General features: G+C 45.3%; 1 protein-coding gene across 3 annotated transcripts in view; it reads right to left on the bottom strand.

The window, feature by feature from the left end:
* Positions 1–1,132: 1,132 nt before the first annotated feature.
* Positions 1,133–21,979, bottom strand: part of FEM1C (fem-1 homolog C) — a 51,055-nt gene continuing 30,208 nt past the window's right edge. For all 3 annotated transcript variants that reach the window (XM_089684843.1, XM_089684845.1, XM_089684844.1), the window contains exon 3: positions 1,133–4,284. In XM_089684843.1, coding sequence (XP_089540969.1) covers positions 2,975–4,284 — 1,310 coding nt within the window. In that variant the 3' untranslated portion in view covers positions 1,133–2,974. The remainder of the gene's footprint in view (positions 4,285–21,979) is intronic.

The raw sequence follows: 21,979 nt of genomic DNA, 5'->3' as shown, positions 1-21,979 counted from the left end.
CTTCTATCATAGGGGCATGACCGAAAAAGGTCCGGCTTCTATCATAGGGGCATGACCGAAAAAGGTCCGGCTTCTATCATAGGGGCATGACCGAAAAAGGTCCGGCTTCTATCATAGGGGCATGACCGAAAAAGGTCCGGCTTCTATCATAGGGGCATGACCGAAAAAGGTCCGGCTTCTATCATAGGGGCATGACCGAAAAAGGTCCGGCTTCTATCATAGGGGCATGACCGAAAAAGGTCTGCCGATCAGCGTTCTCAGACAATGATTAAGAGCGCTGACCAGTGTGTTCTGGCAGGTGGCGTCCCCCTGTCAGAACACAATAGCTCAGTGGGAAGTTCCTGTACTAACAATCTGATGTTTGCTAGTACAATGATCTCCTCCAAGGCTCTTCAGTTTTTTGTTTTTTTTTTTCATTCAGCCTGCTGGGTTGAAGGAGAAAAAGAAACAAAAAAACAAACTGATAGTGTGTACTAGGCTTAAGTCAGCATCATCACCTCAGTTTGCATAGCAGGGAGGTTTTCTATGAGCAGCTGAATTGAACCAGGTGTGGCAGAGCCTAAACAAAAATGACAACTCTTTTTTGCTGATAAAAACAGTAAAAACATATGTCTTTTAGCTGTGATTTTTGGCTATTTGCCTGAAGATCTATTTGATTACAATGAAAGGCGTTACCGAGTAATATATGGAGCCTGCACTGCAAACCTTCTGAAAATTCAAGTTTTCGGACCTTTATATTGACCCACAGGCACCAATACTTAAGTAAATGATCCAGATCATGTATATATAGACCAGAAAAGTAAAAAAAACAAAAAAAAAAACCCACACACCAAAATCCTCAGAAGCCAATATTTGCATACTTGCTCTTGGCTAAAAAGTCAAAAGTTTTGAATCAAGATAGTCAGCATCACTGGCCGGCAGCTAGCATTTGCAGAGTGACATGTCAGCAATGACAACCTCCACGTTTCTCTACGTTTCGGAGACCATCGTAACATTCACTACTAGTTTTTTTTAAATGTCTAGAAAATTAGGGCTTACTGTGCAAAAAAAATGATAGTTTCTGAATATCAATTAAGAGAGAGAAATAAAAACTGTTAACAGCCAACACTAAATTCTGCCCAAGTAAGCAAGATTGTTTGTTCACTCAAGAGTTTTATTGTAAGACATTTGCAAGGCCAAAAAAATGTTATTCTGGAGCAACAGTAAAGTGCTGTGTTAAATTAGTCACCTGAATCTTACTCATTTGCATTTCTTTACTCCTGGTCAAACAAGAAGCCCTTCCTGCTAAGGACAAAGAAGCATGATGGGCTGACTTGACAAATCAGATATTTGGATGTTTGGGCTCCATACACAAAGGATGTTGTTTCTGCTTCTTTGAAAAACAAAAAGGCATGTCGCTGATTAAAGAGGCATACCAACGCATGCAGGTTACCTGAACAAATTACCGAAAACAGAAAGAACATTAATTAATACAAACTATAAGAAATCCTGGCCTCAGTCCAACCTCCCGCCCACTGTATAATCAATCATACTACATATGCATTAGGATTGACTGATAATGCAGCATACCACACAGACATTATGAATTTCAATTAAAGGGACACTGTCAAACCTCTGTAAATATTTTAGTACTATTTTTGCACATTGGTGTATTTATATACTTTATCACACTCTCCAAGGCTGCTAGTATTTTTCTAGTGCACAGTTTTGTTTCTACACTCCTAATGCAGTGAGTTACAAAAACAAGAGCGAAAAGAAACAAAGCTGCCAACTGCAAAAAAAAGAAAACTAATTTTTAATTATGGACAAAGACACTATTAGTTCCTGTTTTATATATGGAAGTCACCACATTAGGATGGGTACGTGTAAGCCTATCCATACTACAATACCTCTCGGTTTTGTTAAAAATGCACAGATCTAGGTTTAAAGCATTTATTCTTGATAGTGTCCCTTTAAGAAAGGGTAATTAAGTAGTAACAAAGGTCTAATTTATGTATGTCTGCAATGAGAAGTGTTGGCAATTAAATGGCAGCAGAAAGGGTAGCAGTTCTGAATGAAATCATGATTGCTACAGGCCAAGGCAGTTCTCATTTCTGACAGTTTGCTAAATGAGGAGGTATTCAAGGACAAATAACGAGTATGAGGATTTCTGCACACTCTTGTAATTTTAAGCATTAAATGTAATTCAAAGGATCTAAAGAGCCAGAATACTCCTCCCAACCCCCAAGATACCTCTCGTATTTCTAGATCAAGGGAAGGCAGTTGTAAAGTCATATGTGGTTTTGCCTGCAGAAGCCAGCAAAACTCTTACAATATAGCCATGCTGTTTAGTGCAGAATGGAAACTGACTTGGAAACAAACTACAAATTGTGTTCTAATTGAGCTGGCAAAATGCTGCATAGAAGTATGCTAACACACAACAGTCATGTCTAAGCCAGTGCATAGAGGAGATAAAGCACTTATGGTAATTGCAAACATTAACATGTTCATAAAGCTTTTACAAATTAGCAATGGTCCATAGAAAGATACCCATTGAAACATTGGGAGTGAAAGGCTTGAAGATTACAAGAGCGGAAATGACCTGAACTCAGGAACTCAGGTAAGAAAAAAATCCACGAAACCAGCAAAATAGCAGGAAGCCACCAGAAAAGGCATATAGAAAAAATGTGTGCCACTCTCCCCTACTGAACAACAGGCAGAAAACAAACCAAAAATGGAAACTGAATTTGGCAGATTGTACAAGTCGAGTGCAGAAAATACAAATTAAAAGGACATAGAAAACCAATTTTGATATATTTTCAGATTTAAATATGGGTAACAAATCCTTCCAGAGGAGATGATGCTATGTCGGAGACAAGTGGATCATGACATTACCAGCTGAAGCATAACTATGTCTCCTATCAACAGTGCTTTATTAAGAAGCCAACAGTCAAAGCGCACATCCTTCAGTTGTACTAGAGGTCCAGGCAAAGCATCATCTATGAAGCAAAACAAAGCTCTCCAGCTTCTCAGGAATTTGCTTTCTGTAGGTTATATTATGTTTGACAATCACACGTGCAGCCAAACACTGCAGAGTGGTGTGGTTGATGGGCTGGATTAAGTTCTTTGCCATTTCCTTCTCATCCAGCAAATCACAGGCAGTTTGGTTGTGCGAATTTGTAGAGTCAAAATGTGCCCCGGCTTTTATAAGCAGATTCATAATATCCGGGTGGTTGTTGAGAGCAGCAACATGTAGTGGACTGTTCTGTTCAGAGTCTCTGACATTAACATCAGCACCACACTCCAACAAGATGGCGGTCACCTGAAGAGAAGGGAATTTGCAAACAGGGTAGCGGCCGACACAAGTGGTGTTCTTATCCACAGCCAGGTGAAGAGGGCTAAAGTTATTTTTACCTTTGGGTTGCAGCTTAAGGAACCTATAAATGTTCTGCTTTTTGAAATGCTCTTGGTCTGGGCTGCAGGGAACTTTCTCCAGCAAACAGATCAAGTGCAAAATTATAGAGAGGGCCTTGTTTAACTGGACTTGGTCGGGAGGCATCAACGCTTGTCTGACCGCTCGGTCTATCTCCAGTACACTTTTACACAGTATACCCATAAGGTCATCAAATGTAACTGTAGTACCAAGCAATCCTTTAGCCCGATCCTGAAGCATGAAGGAAAATAACTCAGCAAATGACAACAGGCTACTGGCTGTCATTGGACTTAAAGGATCCAGGTTGTTCTGCTGCATGTCCAATGCATACTTCCAAAGATTGATGCATCGCTTGAAGTTCCCAGAGTCGGCATAGACTGCACCCCGATACCTGATGTAATAGGATGTATCTGGGTGCGAAGGGCCCAAAATTCGTTCTCTAATTAAAAGAGCTTGCATTCTCATCTCATCAGGGTCAGCAATAAGGTTATCTAGCTCCTCAGCAGTATTTACTTCCTTGGCATAATCATATGCCATTATTAATTCCTGTGGAGCAGGCTTGCTGATGACGTTAGTCCTATCACTGTATCTCATATCCATAGCTCTCTTCCAATACTTTAAGGCACCAAGAAGGTCCCGTTTTTTATCAACAAATGTAGCTCCAAGAAGTTCCAGGGCATTGATACGCTCTCTCTTACTGGTCTGTGGGTGCTGAGTAAGGAAGTCCACAATGTTTGTGTGACCAGTCACACTGGCTGAGAGTAGCGGTGTCATTCCATAGCCATCCTTCTCCATTCTGGCTCCATATTTCAGAAGCATTTTCATGATTTCTAGGCTTCCAGATTCAGCACAGTCATGCAAAGCTGTGTTTCCTAAAAAAAAAAAAAACAAACAAAAAAAAACACAAAAACACATTATATTAATGGTAACCCATATACAGTAAAGAAGCATGCACAAAGCAGTTACAACTCACTTAGATAGATGGCCAGGTGCTAAATATATTCTAGTGCATGCATGGTAGCAGGAGGCAGCAATCAATCTGCTACAGATAAACTTGGTCTATTCCTGTGTAGTGGAGCTTTGAAAGGTGGAGAGAAATATGATTACACTAGTGCCATAGAAAGTATAAATCATATTTATTTTAGAAAGTCCAGACCAAAAATGTATTCGGTAAGCAAATCTGGGGCTTGTGGTTTCATTTTAAAAGAAGCCATCTTCATGGAGCTTATATATTTCAGTGGGCAACCTACAGAAAGCAAAATTATGTAAATTTCTACTAAACTTTAAAACTATTTGTATATGGAAGGATTTTAAACCTAATTTTGTAATAATAAATTAATACATGAGAAGTACTATAATCACCTGATATACAATCTTTATAATACAGGATTTGTCAACCCACCTCTATGAATATATGCGCAATCAGTTAAGTTCCTTTAATCCCTAAAAACTTCTGAAGGTCAGTGGTGCTTGACATCAGGATCTGCAAGATTAGGCCACCTAACTCTGAGTGCAAGCATGTTGTAAAATGTACTGTCAGCTTTACTGTGTGAAAGTCTACCTAAAATAGCTCCGGGGGGGGAGTTTATGCTGTACTTTTTTTTTTTTTCTAAAAAGACTGTAGAGCACTGCACCTGCAATCATAAGATCGTGGGTGCAATCTCAGGCTCCTGCAGACTCTCAGAATAGCTGTCTGCCCGCACCTCATATGGGCAGGCAGTTACCTGAGATCATGAAGACCGATGGACTACGAGAGCGCTCACCCTCATAGTTCATTCACAGCTACAAGAAGTCGGCTGCAATGGTAGATGGTACTTGAAGGCATTCATTCACAGGAAACTGAATCAGCCGAGTTATTATCAAATTGTGACAGCTGGTGCAGGGAGACGATGCCCCACCTGCTGTCACAGGGAGGGGAATCAGGAGAGAGAGGCTGCAGATGCATGATGGCTCTGAGGAAGGGTTGCCCTCGAAACTAATGAGCCGTAATTTGACCCTGGGAGGGCCCTCATCTAGACGTCAGGGTCCATTGGCCCCCAACGGTCATTGCACCAAGTGGCTGTCAATTGTTATGCAAACTGTCCCACGTTCGTTAGTATGTTTTAATCTATACTACAATAAATCAGTTTGGGATAACGCACTAGGCTGGTGCACTCTTCCATTGTCTTTTTGCAGTTTGGTCTGGACTGCCCTGTCGTGTGCGAGCGCAACAAGGCTTGGTCTGTCCGTGGGACATCCAGATACACACATATCTGGGGGGGGGGGGCATTTTTAAGATTAGTTAGGTGGTGCCTGGAAATTCACTTTAAATTAAATATCGACAGTCAAAAAAGTCCAAACAACTAAGTAACTGAGCATGTTGCAGCTTCTAGATTGGTTTTCCTGTAACCTCCAGCCCCCATGTTTCACACTACAGTGCTGAAAATAGACAAAGAAGAAGCTAAGCAGGAGAATCCTAATTAACTGATCAGAGGTAATAAGATACTGATTCTTAAGCAAAGACTTATGGTACAAAGGCGACAGCATGAGTCACTAATGTTTTCAGATCTGCTATGTACATATCCTCTTAGAAACCTATCAAGCTGTTCAGTCAAATCACTTATTTTTTTATTATAAATTTATTTTAACAGCAGCAGCACACATGGAAGCATTCCCTGCAGGGTCATGCAGATCACAGAAAACAAAACATGCCTAAATGTGGCCAAAGACAAAAGTTAATCTCCTAATCTGTCCAGTTTAGGTCGGATCAGAAACAAATGCATCACTATCAACTAAATGAGATTCCTTGCACTCTCCCCACCTATCCTAGTATAAACACACATACTTGGATACAAAGCAGAGTTCATCTAGAAAGTAGGCCTTTAAAGTAAAGACTTAAAGTGGAGTTCCACTCACCCTGTCAAAAAATAAAAGTCAGCAGCTACAAAAACTGTAGCTGCTGACTTTTACAAAACAGCCACTTACCTGTCCCTCGGTTCCGCAGTGTGTCCCCCCCCCCCCCCCAGCTCGTTTCACCGTCCGTCCTGTATTCCAGGAGGCCAGCATCTTCAGTGTGGGCACCTGGCTGTGCAGCTTGCGACTTCACAGCCGGGTACTCACTGCGCATGCGCGAGTAGCGCTGCGCTTCCTGAATGGTCCTGTAGTCTTCTGAGACCTGTCACGTGTCCCAAAAGACTACAGGGAGGGAGGGAGGGAGAACACCTTCCGCTTTGGATTGGAAGTAAAAGCGGGTACCTGTCAAATTCGGGTATCCACCCCCCCGGCCCCCAAAAGGTGCCAATCCTTAATGGGGAGCGGGGGAGCAGTCCTTAAAGCTGAACTTCCCCTTTTGGGTGGAGCTCCGCTTTAAAGAAAGATCTTCCATTACAGAAGCCATTTAGAAAATGCTGTATGCCTGTGTTATGCTGACTTACTAGTATTTTCAGAAGGGGAGGGTAGCAATGGCAGCCTCTATGTTTCTTTCATGTCTAGTACCCCTAAAGCGGTATCCAGCCCAAAAAAATATTGGAGCTTTCCAGTCCTTAAAGTGATAATAAAGGCTCTGAGTTTTATTCTTTTTAAAATACCAAAACATGTTATACTTACCCACTCTGTGCAATGGTTTTGGATCCTACTCTTCTTTGGTCCCAACAGAGCTCCTGGCCCCTCCCTCCCGGAAGCAGCTTGCTATGGGGGCACTCCTCATTGGCTCACTAGCTGTGATTGACAGTAGCAGGAGCAAATGGCTTACACTGTTCTCTCAGCCAAATGAGGAGGGAGAGACCTGCTGCTCTTGTGCACATCGCTGAATCAGGATCAAGTAAGTATTAGGAAGGGGGGCTGCTGCACACAGGTGGTTTTGTAAACCTTGGGCCTTTACAACCACTTTAAAATGTAACTCTACTTTCGTGGGAAAAAAAAAACCAAAAAAAAAAAAAACATAGGATAGATAGATCTATATATCTCCGTATCCATCTCATATGCATTTGCTACACAATCCATATTGTAATTCGATGTAATTAAAATTATATCTTTCCTCTTCAACTGCATTTTCTGTAACATGGCAACTTGAAAGTGTTCTGTACACAGTTGGTGTACAAAAATGTCATTTCCTGCTTATGAGAAGAACTCTGCACTAAGGGGAGAGGAGGAGGAGAGACAGGAGAGACAGGAGAGGAATTACAGTCCGCTATTATATTGACATTAAAAAGTATTGCGGTTGCAACAATGTATCTATTTGTATCCGAAAAACCCATCTGTATCCGAAATGGATACAAATAGATACAATGTTGCAACCGCAATACTTTTTAATGTCAAATATAATAGCGGGGCTCTCTGCAGGGACAGAAGTAATTAAATGCCGGCCGTAGACGGGAAGAAAATCGGCCAATTTTTTTACTGTTGGTGGTAACGTCGGCCTATTGAACAACCGATTTTTCATTTTTTGCTAAAAAATCGTCCAGTTTTCTCCCCGCCTATGGCCTGCATAACAAACAGTTTTTTCATCAGCGTGAAAACACGTAGGAATCTGCAACAAAGCTTGTTAAAATCCTTGCAGTTTACAATGATCACCCAGAGAGGATCAAAAGTGAAGTTACTCTTTAAGGCCTCATTTAGGAGGGCTGTCTGCCTGCATGGAGATTCATAAGTGTTCCGCGATTCCCCATGCAGGCAGCCCTATAGCTGTTAATTGGTACACAGCAGCTGCACAGACACAGCAACTGCCCCCATTGTGACACCCGTGCGGGTGCACAGATTCACATGATCCATGTGAACGAGACCTTAATGTGGAGGCTGCATTCATTTTCTCTTTTTTTTTTATATTTTTACCTGGTGACCTCGCCAGGAACAACTTTCTTAGGGTGTCTTATGTCTATACTATTCTGAAGTCGCTCTGGTCTGGTCACATCTCTCCAGCAGCAGCTTCAGTATAGAAAAAGGACATCCAACAACTGCTACCCCATAATAGGCCTATGTGTGACATCACCTATGCTCTGCAGCGGTTGTCGGCGACCTCTCCTTCACTGAAAGCTGGCGCTGGAGAGATCATGTGATTGCGCTGGAGCAACTTCAGAATAGGCAAGTGTTACAGTATAGATAGAATAGGCCTAGAAAGGGTGTGGGAGTCTACAGAAAGGTATGCTTACAGAGAACTATAATTAAGTGTTCTTGCATGGCATGACCACTTACTGTTATCTCACATATATATTCTTATAAGTGTTCTTGCATGGCAAGACCACTTATCTCACATATATTCTTATTACAGCCAAATTTACCACCCTAACTCCTCCCACAGTTTTTACACTACATAGACAGTAATATACCAAAACGTGCGGATTGTTCCCGATTGGTGCTATTACTTTGTGGAACGTTTCGCCGAATGGTTCACGAAATATCGCCATTTTTGTGGTGAAATTGGTCCCATAGGAATGAATGGCGCTGTGAGGGACCGCCGAGCGGCACCACTAGCACTCCACTGGTCAGGCGTGCCCAGAGTGCGGAGTCTAAGCCCCAGGGTACTTGTTCACCAGGGCCCCTGATGGTGGGGATGGACTTGTAGTACCCCGAGACCAGGTCGCCTCTACTGAGCACACCTGTCAGTGGTAGTGGTGTTCGCCAGGGGTTCCAACCAGGGAGAGCCAGATGTGAGGAGGTCGGGTGACCCCGATGGGATGGATGGATGGATGGCGGAGCAAGTGCGTAGTCAGACAGGCCGAGTCGGTAATGTAGAGGACGGTAAGGTACAAGGGAGCAGGCAGAGAATCGTCGGGTCACACGCCAGGTCAGCAACAGGAGGTCAGATCTAATAAGGGGCATCCAGGGAGAGAGGTCAGGCAAGCAAGGGTCTGGGCAGGAGAAATCAGCAAGGTCAAGAGTAATCCGGGTCAATAACTTACTAGGCACAGGAACACAGGAAGCAGGTAAGACCAGAAGGCAACGAAATGACAGCTCAGGGACCTTTAAATATCCCGCCCTGCGCTGCCATTGGTGCCCAGCGGGCGGCCGCGGCTTCTACTGCGCATGTGCGAACTCGAACGCCGCGGCCGGCCCGGATCTAGTGCCCGTGTACTGGGTGGAGCAGTGCGCCTGCGCCGGGCCCATCGCGGCGGGGATCGAGGAGATCCCCGACATTGCCCCCCCCCTACGGGCAACCTCTGGATGCCCACCCGATCTCTCCACCACGGGTGATCACAAAGAAACCCCCGGACAAGCCTAGGTGCATGGACATTATGGGCTGGTTCCCACGAATTGTCCTCAGGGCCGTAGCCCTTCCACTTGATGAGAAATTGGGTCTGGCCCCCCCTTCGTCGGCACTTCAAGATTGCCTCCACCTCGAATTCTTCTTCCTCTTCAACCGTTACGGCCTCCGGGGGCCTGGATTCCCATTCCGGGAAGGCATCAGGGACTACTGGTTTCAACAGGGACACGTGGAAGACAGGGTGGATCTTGAGTGTCTCGGGGAGAACAAGTTCATAGGCCACCTCATTGACCATCCGTTTGATGCAAAAAGGGCCTATAAATTTAGGTCCCAACTTCTTTGACGGGCAGAGCATCCTCAAGTTTGACGTAGCCAGCCAAACCTTCTCTCCGGGCTGCAACACCAGATCCCCTCTTCGCTTCCTATTAAAAGCCCTCTTGTAGTCTTCTTGGGCTTGACGGATGGCTTCCTGTAGTTTCCTATTGTTGGAGGTGAAGAAGGTCAGTGCATCCTGTGTCGCTGGAATCGGGCATTCCGGGACCAAGTCCGGGAGGAAGACAGGATGAAACCCATAGTTGGCGAAGAACGGGGACTGCCCAGTTGCTGAATGGCAAGCGTTGTTGTACGCGAATTCTGCCAAAGGGAGGAGTGGCACCCAGTCGTCCTGAGAGAATGATGTGTAGCATCGAAGGTATTGCTCCAGGGTCTGATTGGTCCTTTCGGTCTGGCCATTGGTCTGAGGGTGAAATGCCGAGGAAAGGGACAGCTTGATATCCAGGGCTTTGCACAATGCCCTCCAAAACCGCGAGGTAAACTGCACCCCTCGGTCCGAGACAATGTCTTCGGGAACCCCATGCAGTCTAACGATCTCTCGAATAAAGACTTGCGCCGTCTCGGCTGCTGATGGAGTCTTCCGTAAAGGGATGAAATGGGCCATCTTGGACAAGCGGTCCACGACCACGAGAATTGCTGTGTGGTCCAGTGAAGGTGGAAGCTCGACAATGAAGTCCATGGAGATTTTCTGCCAGGGCCGTTCAGGGATGGGCAATGGACGTAGCAGGCCCCACGCCTTATTTCTTGAAGGCTTGTTCCGCTGGCAGATGGCACAGGAGCCCACGTAGTTCTTACAATCCTTGGCCATGTCCGGCCACCAGAAGGAACGTCGGAGAAGTTTCAGGGTCTTGACCGGCCCGAAATGTCCTGCCAGTGGATGGTCATGGCAATGTCCCAAGACCAAGGTTCAGGCATCCTCCGGCACCACAATCCGGTCCTCCCTCCATAGGAGTCCCTCCTTGTTCTGGAGGGGGGCCCCATCGGGGGTGGACATTGCTGTGGACGCTCTCAGGATCTCGGAGCGAAGGTTTGTCTGAAGGGCCAAGAAATTCCCTGCAGGAAGAATAGTGTCGGGCACTGGAATCTCCTTGGTGTCCTCGTACATGCGCGACAACGCGTCAGGCTTCGTGTTTTTCGAGCCGGGCCTGTATGTAATGTGGAACTGGAACCTCGAGAAAAACAATGCCCATCTTGCTTGGCGTGGGAGTAGGCGTTTGGCCGTCCTCAGATATTCCAGGTTCTTGTGGTCCGTGAATATCAGGATGGGATGGGAGGCACCTTCCAGCAGGTACCTCCATTCTTCTAAGGCGGTTTTGATAGCCAGTAGCTCGCGATCCCCAATGTCATAGTTCCTCTCCGCAGGGGTAAGTTTCCGTGAAAAGAATGCTACTGGGTGAAGTAATTCCTTGGCGCCCTTCCGCTGGGAAAGGATGGAGCCAACCGCGTTTTCAGATGCATCTACTTCTAAGATGTAGGGCAGGGAGGCGTCGGGATGACCCAGAATGGGTGCCGAGGTAAATAACCTTTTTAGTGCTTCAAAAGCTTCCTGTGCCTCGGGCGTCCATCTGAATCGCGTCCCAAGCTTGGTTAACTGAGTGATGGGGGAGACCAGACCCGAGAAGTTCTTGATGAACTTCCAGTAAAAATTTGCGAACCCAATAAAACGTTGGACACCTTTCCTGTCCGTGGGTTCAGGCCAATCTAGGATCGCTGAGACCTTCTGAGGGTCCATCGCGACCCCCGTGGTGGAGATAATCAGACCCAGAAATGTAACGCTAGCCTGTTCAAAGCAGCATTTCTCTGCTTTAGCGTACAACCCGTGCTGCCGCAACCGCCCCAACACCTTTGTTACATGTACCCTGTGCTCCCCCAGGGAGGATGAAAAAATCAAAATGTCGTCTAAGTAGACGATGACAAAGATGTCCAGGAAGTCCCTAAAGATGTCGTTTACAAAGTGCTGGAAGGTGGCTGGGGCATTGCACAACCCGAAAGGCATGACTAGGTATTCAAAATGGCCGAAACGGGTGCGGAAGGCCGTCTTCCACTCATCCCCCTCCCTTATGCGAACCAAATTGTAGGCTCCCCTTAAGTCCAACTTGGTAAACACTACTGCAGCTTTTAGGCTCTGGAATAATTCAGGTACCAGTGGTAATGGGTAACGATTTTTAATTGTGACCCTATTCAGCTCCCGATAGTCAATGCATGGCCTCAAAGTCTTGTCCTTTTCTACAAAGAAGATCCCTGCACCTGCTGGGGAAGTGGAGGGACGGATGAATCCCTTTCGGAGGCTATCCTCAATATAGTCCTTCAGGACCCCTAATTCTAACTCAGAAAGGGGAAAAATTTGCCCGAACGGAATTTCAGAACCGGGCAACAGATCAATAGGACAGTCATATGGGCGGTGGGGGGGTAGAGCATCTGCTCCCCGTTCACTGAACACATCAAGAAACTTATGGTAGGCTGCAGGAATCACTTGTTTTAGGCTGTCATCCCCTTCAGAGCACAGGAGGACCTGGGGGACCTCCGGGCCCGAAGTTCGACACAGTTCCCGACAATATGGGGAAGGGAACGAGACAACCCCAGTCTCCCAGTCAATTTGGGGGTTATGGGCCCGCAACCAAGGGAGCCCCAGAATGACTGGGAAAAGGGGTGATGCAATAGCATCCAGGCGGAGGAGTTCCCGGTGCTGACCGGCAATGGAAGTCACAATGGAAGGGGTCTCCTGGTTAACTACTCCTGACTTTATCCGGGAACCATCAGCCAAAAAGATGTGAAACCCCTTCTCCTTTGGGCGGAGGGGAATACCCTGCTGGTGAGCAAAATTGATATCCACAAAACAGCTGCATGCCCCCGAATCAACTATGGCCGTCACCTCCACGGTCCTTTCTGAAAGCTGAAAGGAGAGGGGAACAACTAAGTACTGGGACGGATTCATATTGCCAACAGATAATGAAGATGAGGTGAACTTACTCAGTTTCTGCGGGCAGGAACGCACCATGTGACCAGCTTCGCCGCAGTACAGGCACAGATTCTGGGAGCGTCTGCGCTGGCGTTCCTCAGGCGATAGTTTAGGCCGAGCCAGGCCTAGCTGCATGGGTTCGGGAGCATCTTCAAACGGCAGGTTCTGGATGCTTGGCCTAGTATGTTGACTGGATCCCTGAAATGACCCCCAGAGATTTCCGCGACCCTGACCAGACCTCTCCAATCTGCGCTCCCGTAGTCTACGGTCAATTTTGATGGTGAGTGCAATCAAGTCCTCTAATGTCTCGGGCACCTCCACCCGGGCGAGCTCGTCTTTCAGAGCCTCTGATAGGCCCATACGAAACTGGTGCAAAAGTGCGAACTCGTTCCAACGAGTGTCACCCATCCAGCGCCTAAAGTCAGAGGCGTATTCCTCAGCCGCCCGCCGACCTTGTCGGAGTGCGTATAGTGTGGCCTCGGCCGAGGCTGCCCGTTGTGGGTCATCATATAGGATGGCCATAGCGTTAAAGAAGCTGTCGACCGTAACCAGGTGAGGGTCATTGTTTCCCCTTAGTCGGTGGGCCCAGTCTTGGGGTTCACCCTGCAACAGGGAGACAACAAACCCCACTTTCACTGACTCTGTCAAAAAGGTCCGTGGCTGTAGTTCAAAATAGAGCAGACAGGAGTCACGGAATGACCGAAAACGTGTGCGATCCCCATGGAAGCGCTCGGGTAAGGGTACTCGGGGTTCCGCCATAGGGAGTGATGTGGGAGGCCCAGGGGCCGGCTCGTGGGCTGCTGCAACCGGTGGTACAGGAGCCGGGGCCTGTGAAACAGGAACAGATATGGTGCAGGCCTGAAACCGATTCTCGATCTGCAGACATCTGTCCTGTAATGTGTTTACAGCTTGCGTCAGGGTAGCCAGGTGCCTGCAAACCTCGTCCAACGGGGAGAGTCCTCCTCGAGGCTCAGTCATGGCCTTCTGGTACTGTGAGGGACCGCCGAGCGGCACCACTAGCACTCCACTGGTCAGGCGTGCCCAGAGTGCGGAGTCTAAGCCCCAGGGTACTTGTTCTCCAGGGCCCCTGATGGTGGGGATGGACTTGTAGTACCCCGAGACCAGGTCGCCTCTACTGAGCACACCTGTCAGTGGTAGTGGTGTTCGCCAGGGGTTCCAACCAGGGAGAGCCAGATGTGAGGAGGTCGGGTGACCCCGATGGGATGGATGGATGGATGGCGGAGCAAGTGCGTAGTCAGACAGGCCGAGTCGGTAATGTAGAGGACGGTTAGGTACAAGGGAGCAGGCAGAGAATCGTCGGGTCACACGCCAGGTCAGCAACAGGAGGTCAGATCTAATAAGGGGCATCCAGGGAGAGAGGGCAGGCAAGCAAGGGTCTGGGCAGGAGAAATCAGCAAGGTCAAGAGTAATCCGGGTCAATAACTTACTAGGCACAGGTACAGGAACACAGGAAGCAGGTAAGACCAGAAGGCAACGAAATGACAGCTCAGGGACCTTTAAATATCCCGCCCTGCGCTGCCATTGGTGCCCAGTGGGCGGCCGCGGCTTCTACTGCGCATGCGCGAACTCGAACGCCGCGGCCGGCCCGGAGCTAGTGCCCGTGTACTGGGTGGAGCAGTGCGCCTGCGCCGGGCCCATCGCGGCGGGGATCGAGGAGATCCCTGACAGGCGCAATGTTCAAAACTGGAGTGGGAGCTGACAAAAGCTAGAGTGTGAGATGAAAAATTAGGACATGATTTCTAAACTGCCATCACTCCCTCATTTTCAAGCCCACCTACACAAATCATATATCAAAACGTTCAGCTATCCCTGCTGCCACTAAAAATGTCTAAGCCATACTCCTGATAGTTTTCACAATATGACCATTTGTTTGCAACTCACGCTGCTCATAGAGACATACTATGCATCAAAATGTAGGTCTGGGTCTTGTGATTCTCACAATATAAAGCTCTTCGCTGTAGGAGTTACAGTTTTAAAACTACAACCGTTTGAAAATGGCAACCGTCAGTGAAGTGAGCAAGTTGGAGCAGTTTGTTTTTAACAGCTCCTCTGCCCTTGCTGTAGAGTGAGTTGCCATAGGAACCCAGGTGTGTGAGCAGGCAGCAGAGTGACAAAAGCTACTCCGCCCACTCCAGTTGTAGACTACTGGTAGAGGCAAGAACACTTCACACAATTTCCCCAGAAATTGTAGATTTTCTAGTGCAATATTATATATACACAATAAGTCTCTCCATTTAGCGGCCAAGGATAATGACAAAATGTATTTAAAGTTCAAATGGAAGGAATGCATAGTGGTACTGTTCTATTTTTGTTCTTTTTTATTGTAAGAACTTACTCATATGTGTTATTTCATATTTAACATACTATATTATGTAGTCTTTATTGCAACAAACAAGTGTAGCTCTAGTCTCATGTTACCACAGTTCTTGAAAAAAAAAAAAAAAAAAAAAAATAATAATAATAATAATAATAATGAGTATAGCTTAGTGGAATGGTCTTGTCCAACATTCAACAGATCAAAATAGTACATGCCACATTTTTTGTAGCATAGTGCACCAGGAGATGAAGAAAGACCAAAAAAAAAAATCTAACAGGTCAGCCTAGAAACTAAACGGAAAAAACAAAAACAAAAAAAAATTTAGTTTATATTTAAAAGAAACATACCAAGAAATAAGGAGGTAGCAACACTTTTGCTGCCTGTGACTTACAGCATATGGTAGTATAGAACTGCTTCCAGCTGGCTAGCTCAGTATACCTTGCGTCAATAACATACTTTTCCTGAATGAACACTTTGGACAGAGACTTAATGTACATGCACAAGCTGAAAGCGGTACCGATCACTCAAAGTGCTTCGTGTTCATTCATTCAGTACAGGGAAGGGGACTGAGGATCTATGCCCTCAATCCCTTTCTCGACTTCAAAAAGTGAGACATCAATGGTCTGTGCAGATCCCTGATATTTCCCAAAAGCTCCTCCAACAGGGCTTTTAAAGAAAAAAAAAGAAAAAAAAAAAAACCTGTAAAACACACATTTTTGCGTTAAAAAAACGCCTGAAAAGTAAAAAAGAAAAATGCTTTCCTATATAACCGAGGCATTGTGCTTGCGGTGCAGTGTAAAAACTCCTGTTTGCAGCATCTTTGGGGCATGTTTGGCAAGTTAAAAAAAAAAAAAAAAAACCCCACAAAGATGCCTCTTCCCATCGAAATCAATGAAAAATGTCTGAAAAGCACCCATGAAAAGCATTTTTGGTGCAGTTTCTAAGTCATGTGTCCTTTAATACGCTCAGTAAGTGCGGTAAAAACTCATATGCGTTTTTACGGAGGATCAGTGTGAAAATAGCCTTAAAGTGGTTCTAAAGGCTCAAAGTTTTTTACCTTCATGCATAGAGAAAACACCCATGTGCAAAAGCCCCCCCACCCTAATACTTTCCGCTCTCGATCCAGTGATGTCCATGAGAGCCTCGGGGACTCTCACTCCTGATTGGTTGAGGCAGCAGAGGAAGCCATTGGCTTCTGCTGCTGTCAATCACAGCCAGTGAGCCAATCAGGAGAGGGAGGGGGGCAGGACTGAGCTATGGCTCTGTGTTTGAATGGACACGCACAGTTGCGACTTGGAGCGCACCTGCTTGGGTGCCCCCAGAGCAAGCTGCTTGCTCTGGGGGCACTCAGCAGGAGGGAGGGGCCAGGAGTGTCAACGGGGGACCCAAGAAGAGGCGTATCCAGGCTGCTCTGTGCAAAACCACTGCACAGAGCAGGTAAGTATAACACAGTGCCATGAACATTTGTTTATGCAGCTAGAACCACCTGGAGCTGTGTGCAGGCAGCCTATGTTACTCTTTGGGGACAAAGAAGTTGTACAAACACAACTGCAGATCCTAATTTTAAAAGTGTGCAGGTGTGGGTGAGCGGTCCTGAATGCAGGGTCATGCACCATGCGCCTGCCAAATAAGGACCTGTGGCTGTGTTCATAAAGCCACTGCATTCCCATAGAGTAACACAGGCTGTCTGCACATAGGCCCAGGTGGCTCCAGCCGAATAAACAAACTGGCATCACGCTGTACAAGCCACGTGTCCACAGTGTCCCAGGAATCACAGGTGTTTGCGTAAAGCTGCAGGCAGCAGCCTGCACAAATCAACGTCAGGCTGATGGACAATGTGACTATACACATGCAATTTCACATCCTGGCCGCAAACTGGACTGCTCAAAAATCCCTACATGCATGTAACCGCTCAGATGTGCATGCATATAGTCATGGTGTCTGTCAGCCTGTTATTGATTTGAATGGGCTGCTGCTCACGGCCGTATACAAACTCCTTTGACTGCTGGGCACAGTAATACACTTGTTCTTAATGCTGTATGACCCTTTGTGGCCGTGAAAATGAGCCCTAAAACAGAACACAGATGTGTGTTGCAGCACATCATAACACTGCGTTGCCTGCATCATTTTATCACAATGTACATTAACCACTTGCCGACCACAGATAGCCAAATGACGGCTTCACCGCGGCTGGCCAGTTCTGGGAGAAAGTCATATGATGTTGTCCCAGAACACACCCTCCCACGTGCCCCTGGGTGCGCGCACCTGGCGATCTTCGTGATTGCTGTGTCCTATGGACACAGCTGATCACGTGATGTGGTAAAAGGCCAATTACAGCGGCCTTTTACTACGTGATCATCCGTGTCCAATGACACAGCAGATCACCAGTAAATGCAGTTGCTGGTTATCGGCTGCACTTTCCTCACGCTGTCACAGCATGAGGAAAGTACTGGCAATAACCGGCAATTGTTAGAGGATGGATCGGCACCGATCATCAGGGCACTGATGAAAAGTACCCACCAGTGCCGCCCACAAGTGCCCAGCAGTGCTGCCTATCCGTGCCACCTCATCAACGCACATCAGTGAAGGAGAAAAATTACCTGTTTGCAAAATTTTATAATAGAAACAAAGAAAAACTTTTTTTTCCAAAATGTTTGCTTTTGTTTATAGCTCAAAAAATTAAAAAAAACACCCAGCGGCGAGTAAATACCACCAAAAAAAACCTCTATTTGTGTGAAAAAAATTATAAAAATTTCAGTACAGTGTTGCATGACCGCAAAATTTTCACTCAACGTGCGACAGTGCTGAAAGCTGAAAATTGGCTTGGGCATAAAGGGAGTATAAGTGCCCGGTAGGAAAGTGGTTAATGAAATGCACACATGGTGCTGTGATTTTCACTGCTTCACAAAAAAGGAACAAATTTAAAATTTACAAATATTTGTTAATTCAATACAATTATATTGTTTGGATTTGGTAGAAATTGTGCAAGTTTTGCTTTGGTAAATATTGATTTTAGTGTATAGAAAAACTATTTTGCAACAATTGCGAAACCTAAATAACAAAATAAAAAAAATCAGCACCCCTTATTTTTATCTATCTTTCAGAAAATGCATAGTTTGGGGGGTCTTTTTACAAACTCTGAAAGCTGTAAAGGGGGGAAAAAAACGTGGTAAAAATGAAAAAATGCTGTGATATTTATGGCGGCACATACTGTAATATTTATAGTGGAGCATGCTGTACTCTGACCATCCCTCATGCCATGTCTGCAGTCTGACCATCTCCTGCACTACTGTAGTCTCTGACCCTCCCCTGTACTAATGGCAGTAACCTCTAGCAACCAGGGAGAGGTAATGTGCTGTAACCTCTAGCAACCAATCACTGAGTGTGGACCAGTTCTTTATGTTTATATTATTAAAGTTTTGTTGTTGTTTTTTTTTTAGATAAGTCTGTTTTTTTGGGCTGTTGGGGTGCAGAGCAAAATTGTATGGGGGAGCCCAAGAATATCTCACTCTATTTAACCACACCCCCTTTAAGCCATGCCCAACATTTAGCATAATTTAAAACACAGTCTTTGGTGCAATGCTCTTCGCACGGCACCATATTTTTATCTCCAAGCTCCACCCACAAATGTGCCTGCCCCTAATTTACATAACGCTCCACCTACACTGGCTTTCTGGACATATAACAAATACAATTAAAAAAAAAAAAAAAGTGTCCCTAAAATTTTTTTGAAATGTTGGCAACTATGCTCCTCTTCCACTTTTTTGGTAGTTTTGTGAGCAAGGAGATACGCGTTAGTTGAAACTACAGCCACAACCCAAAAAAACCCATTGTGTGTAGCTGCTGATCATACTTCTGCAAGCTGCACAAAACTTTTCAAGCTCTTAATATGGAGACACACCCAAAGTAGGAATGTGCCTGTACCTAGACCAGAACCTACTGTACAGTACACTATTTACATAGCTTGCCAAGTATTTCACACAGACCCTAACCTCCTATTGCTTGCAATATACTTTAGGAAACAAACTGGCATTGGAATGACAGAATTTTCTAAGCAGTTCATGAACTGAAAGGCAATAGAAACAAAGCTAAAGTAGAATAACTGTATACTAGAAACACTGGAGGGGAAATTTATCAAAATTGTAGCAGACAGAATTTTGAATAGTTGTGCGATGCAGCCAGTCCGAATCTTTCATTTTCTAAGTTTAAAGCAGAACTCCTACAATTTTTTTTTTTTTTTACCATGCAGTGGGATTGTGCCCCACTGCTTTGATCAGCTGCTCGTTTTTTCTACGGGTGCGGACTAAGCACATAATCACCTGACCCACCGATCCTATGGAAAACCTCGCTTCCCCCCGGTCCAGCAATGGACTGTTCCTGTCTGTGGAGCATGCACTGAGCATGCCAACGCCAGGAACAGTCCATTTACAAGACTGCTGGACTGCGGAGGGGGGGTTGACAACAGAAGCCAAAAGGACTGGTCTTGTGCTGAAAGGATCAGCAGGTCAGGTGAGTATATCTTCTTTATCACCTCCCCAACAAAAACATTTAACCCATGCAGTACCAGCACAGCCCCACTGCACGTGCAAAAAAATCTATTCCCCCTGATTTCTGCTTTGAGACTGCACTCACACTTGAGTGTTTGGTAATTTGAAGCTCAAAGCTACAAAAATGCTCAAACTTAAAAAATAAATTGTTCTGTATGGTGCCTATTCACACTTGATTGCACGGATCAGGTGTCCACAGGCACCATAAAGAACAACTGATTGTTGTACATCATCTAGGATATTTTTTAACCTTCATGCATTCTATGCATGAAAGTAAAAAAAACAAAAACCCATTGTGTGGGCAGCAGCCCCTTCCCCCCCCCCCATACTTACCTGGGGCCCCTCTCAATCCAGTAATGTGCATGAGAGACTAGGCTGTCCCAGGTCTCTGCCTACTCAATGGCAGAGACAGCAGTGGGAGCCATTGGCTTCCGCTACTGTCAATCATAACAAGTGAGCCTATGGGGGGCGAAGTTTGGTGCAGCAGCTCGGGTGCTGCCATAGCAAGCTGCTTTCTGTGGAAGCACTTGGCAGGAGGAAGGGGGGCCAGGAGCGCCAGCAGTGGACCCGAGAATAGGAGGATTAGAGCTTTTTATATGCCTTTACTATCACTAAGTTTGAACGTTTTTGTAGCTTACAGCTTCAAGCTACAAAATGCTCAAGTGTGAATGAAGCCTCAAAACAAAAACAAAACACAAAACAAAAAAACAAAAACAAAAACTGTTGCAGGGGCGCACAATTTATATCACCTGCTGGTTTTTTGTGTCAGCCCTGCTGCGGACAAGCAGCAGATTTCTGTTTTTTATTTTTTGTCCCCCCCCCCGCATGTATCCGGGCTCCACTTTCCTGTGGATTGGTATAGCAGGTGCTGGTAGTGGGGGGGGAGAAGGTGTTGAGGAGGCACATGTCTGCTCTCCTTTCCTTCTTGTCCTGACCTGGAAGTGATGTGTATGACATCACTTCCAAGTCACCGCTGTCACTTTCCCCGACTAGAATAGAGCGGGAGAAATGTATTGCAATGCAATCTGCATTCCAAGACATCCAGAGGAGACATGCAGGTTCTTTTAGACCCTGGATATCTCAAAGAGAATCCGTCACCAAAAAAGAATCACATAGGAGACTTTTTGTCCCCTGCAGTATGTGATGAAAAAAAATATTTCATTTTAATATATATATATATATATATATATATATATATATATATATATATATATATATATTTATTTATTTATTTTTTCCTTAAAAGTTACACCCAAGCACATAACCCAACCTGCCCCCCTCCCACCTATGCATGAAAAAGTAAATTGTGATACACGTTACAAATTGCTGCGCATACCAGAATGACAGCATTAATTCTAGCACCAGACCTTCTTTGTAACACTAAACCGATGACCTATAGGGGGCTTTAAATGTGTCACCTGTAGAAAATATAGGGTACTAAAGTTTGTTGCCATTTCACAAGCGCACGCAAATTTAGGCTTTGACATGTTGGGTATCTATTTACTCTGTGCAACCTAATCTTTTCCATGTTACAAAAAATTTGCAATTTATTGCCTAATTGTGCGCTAAAATGAACTTAAGTATGTTTTTTATTGAAATTTTGGGTTTTCTAGAGCTTTGTGGTAAAATCGTGTGACATAAAAAAATCGGAACTACCACTATTTTATTCATTAGGGTGTCTGCTTTAAGAAAATATATAATGTTTTGGGGGTTTGTGTAATCTTCAGATCTTAAAGGATTTTTTTCAACAAGCAAGAAAGTAGGAGATAAATAGTGCAATGTTAAAAACATGAAGTCGCCATAAAGCCTCCTTCGTTTTTAAAAGCCCCAGACATTCCTAAAAGCCCTTTATATTTAAATACGGTTTTGGTTAGAATTATTATTTTTTTTTCAGGACAAATAGATTTGGACCCCGCATTAGTCCCTTGGACAAGTAGTTTTTTTTTTTTGTTTTTTTTTTTAAATTTCCACACCCGAGTTGCTCTCTGTTATGCTTACTGTTTGTGTGTCCAGGTGTGAGCAGGCACCATAAAGAACAATTTTATAGGTTTAGGAGTAATGGTAGCTTCAATCTACAAAACACTCAAGTGTGAATGCAGTCTTAGGCCTGGTTCACACCTATGTGCGTGGTAATCTGCTGCAGGGGGAGTCCCTGCCCCTTTCCAAAAACACAGTGGCTGAAAACACATAGATGTGAATGTGTCCCATAGGA

Source organism: Staurois parvus, unplaced genomic scaffold (assembly GCF_062004578.1).
Source record: "Staurois parvus isolate SC_StPar_1 unplaced genomic scaffold, SC_StPar_1.0 ptg000358l, whole genome shotgun sequence".
NCBI lineage: Eukaryota > Metazoa > Chordata > Amphibia > Anura > Ranidae > Staurois > Staurois parvus.
The sequence above is the reverse complement of the archived record's forward strand: the minus strand, read 5'-3'. Positions and strand labels throughout refer to the sequence as shown.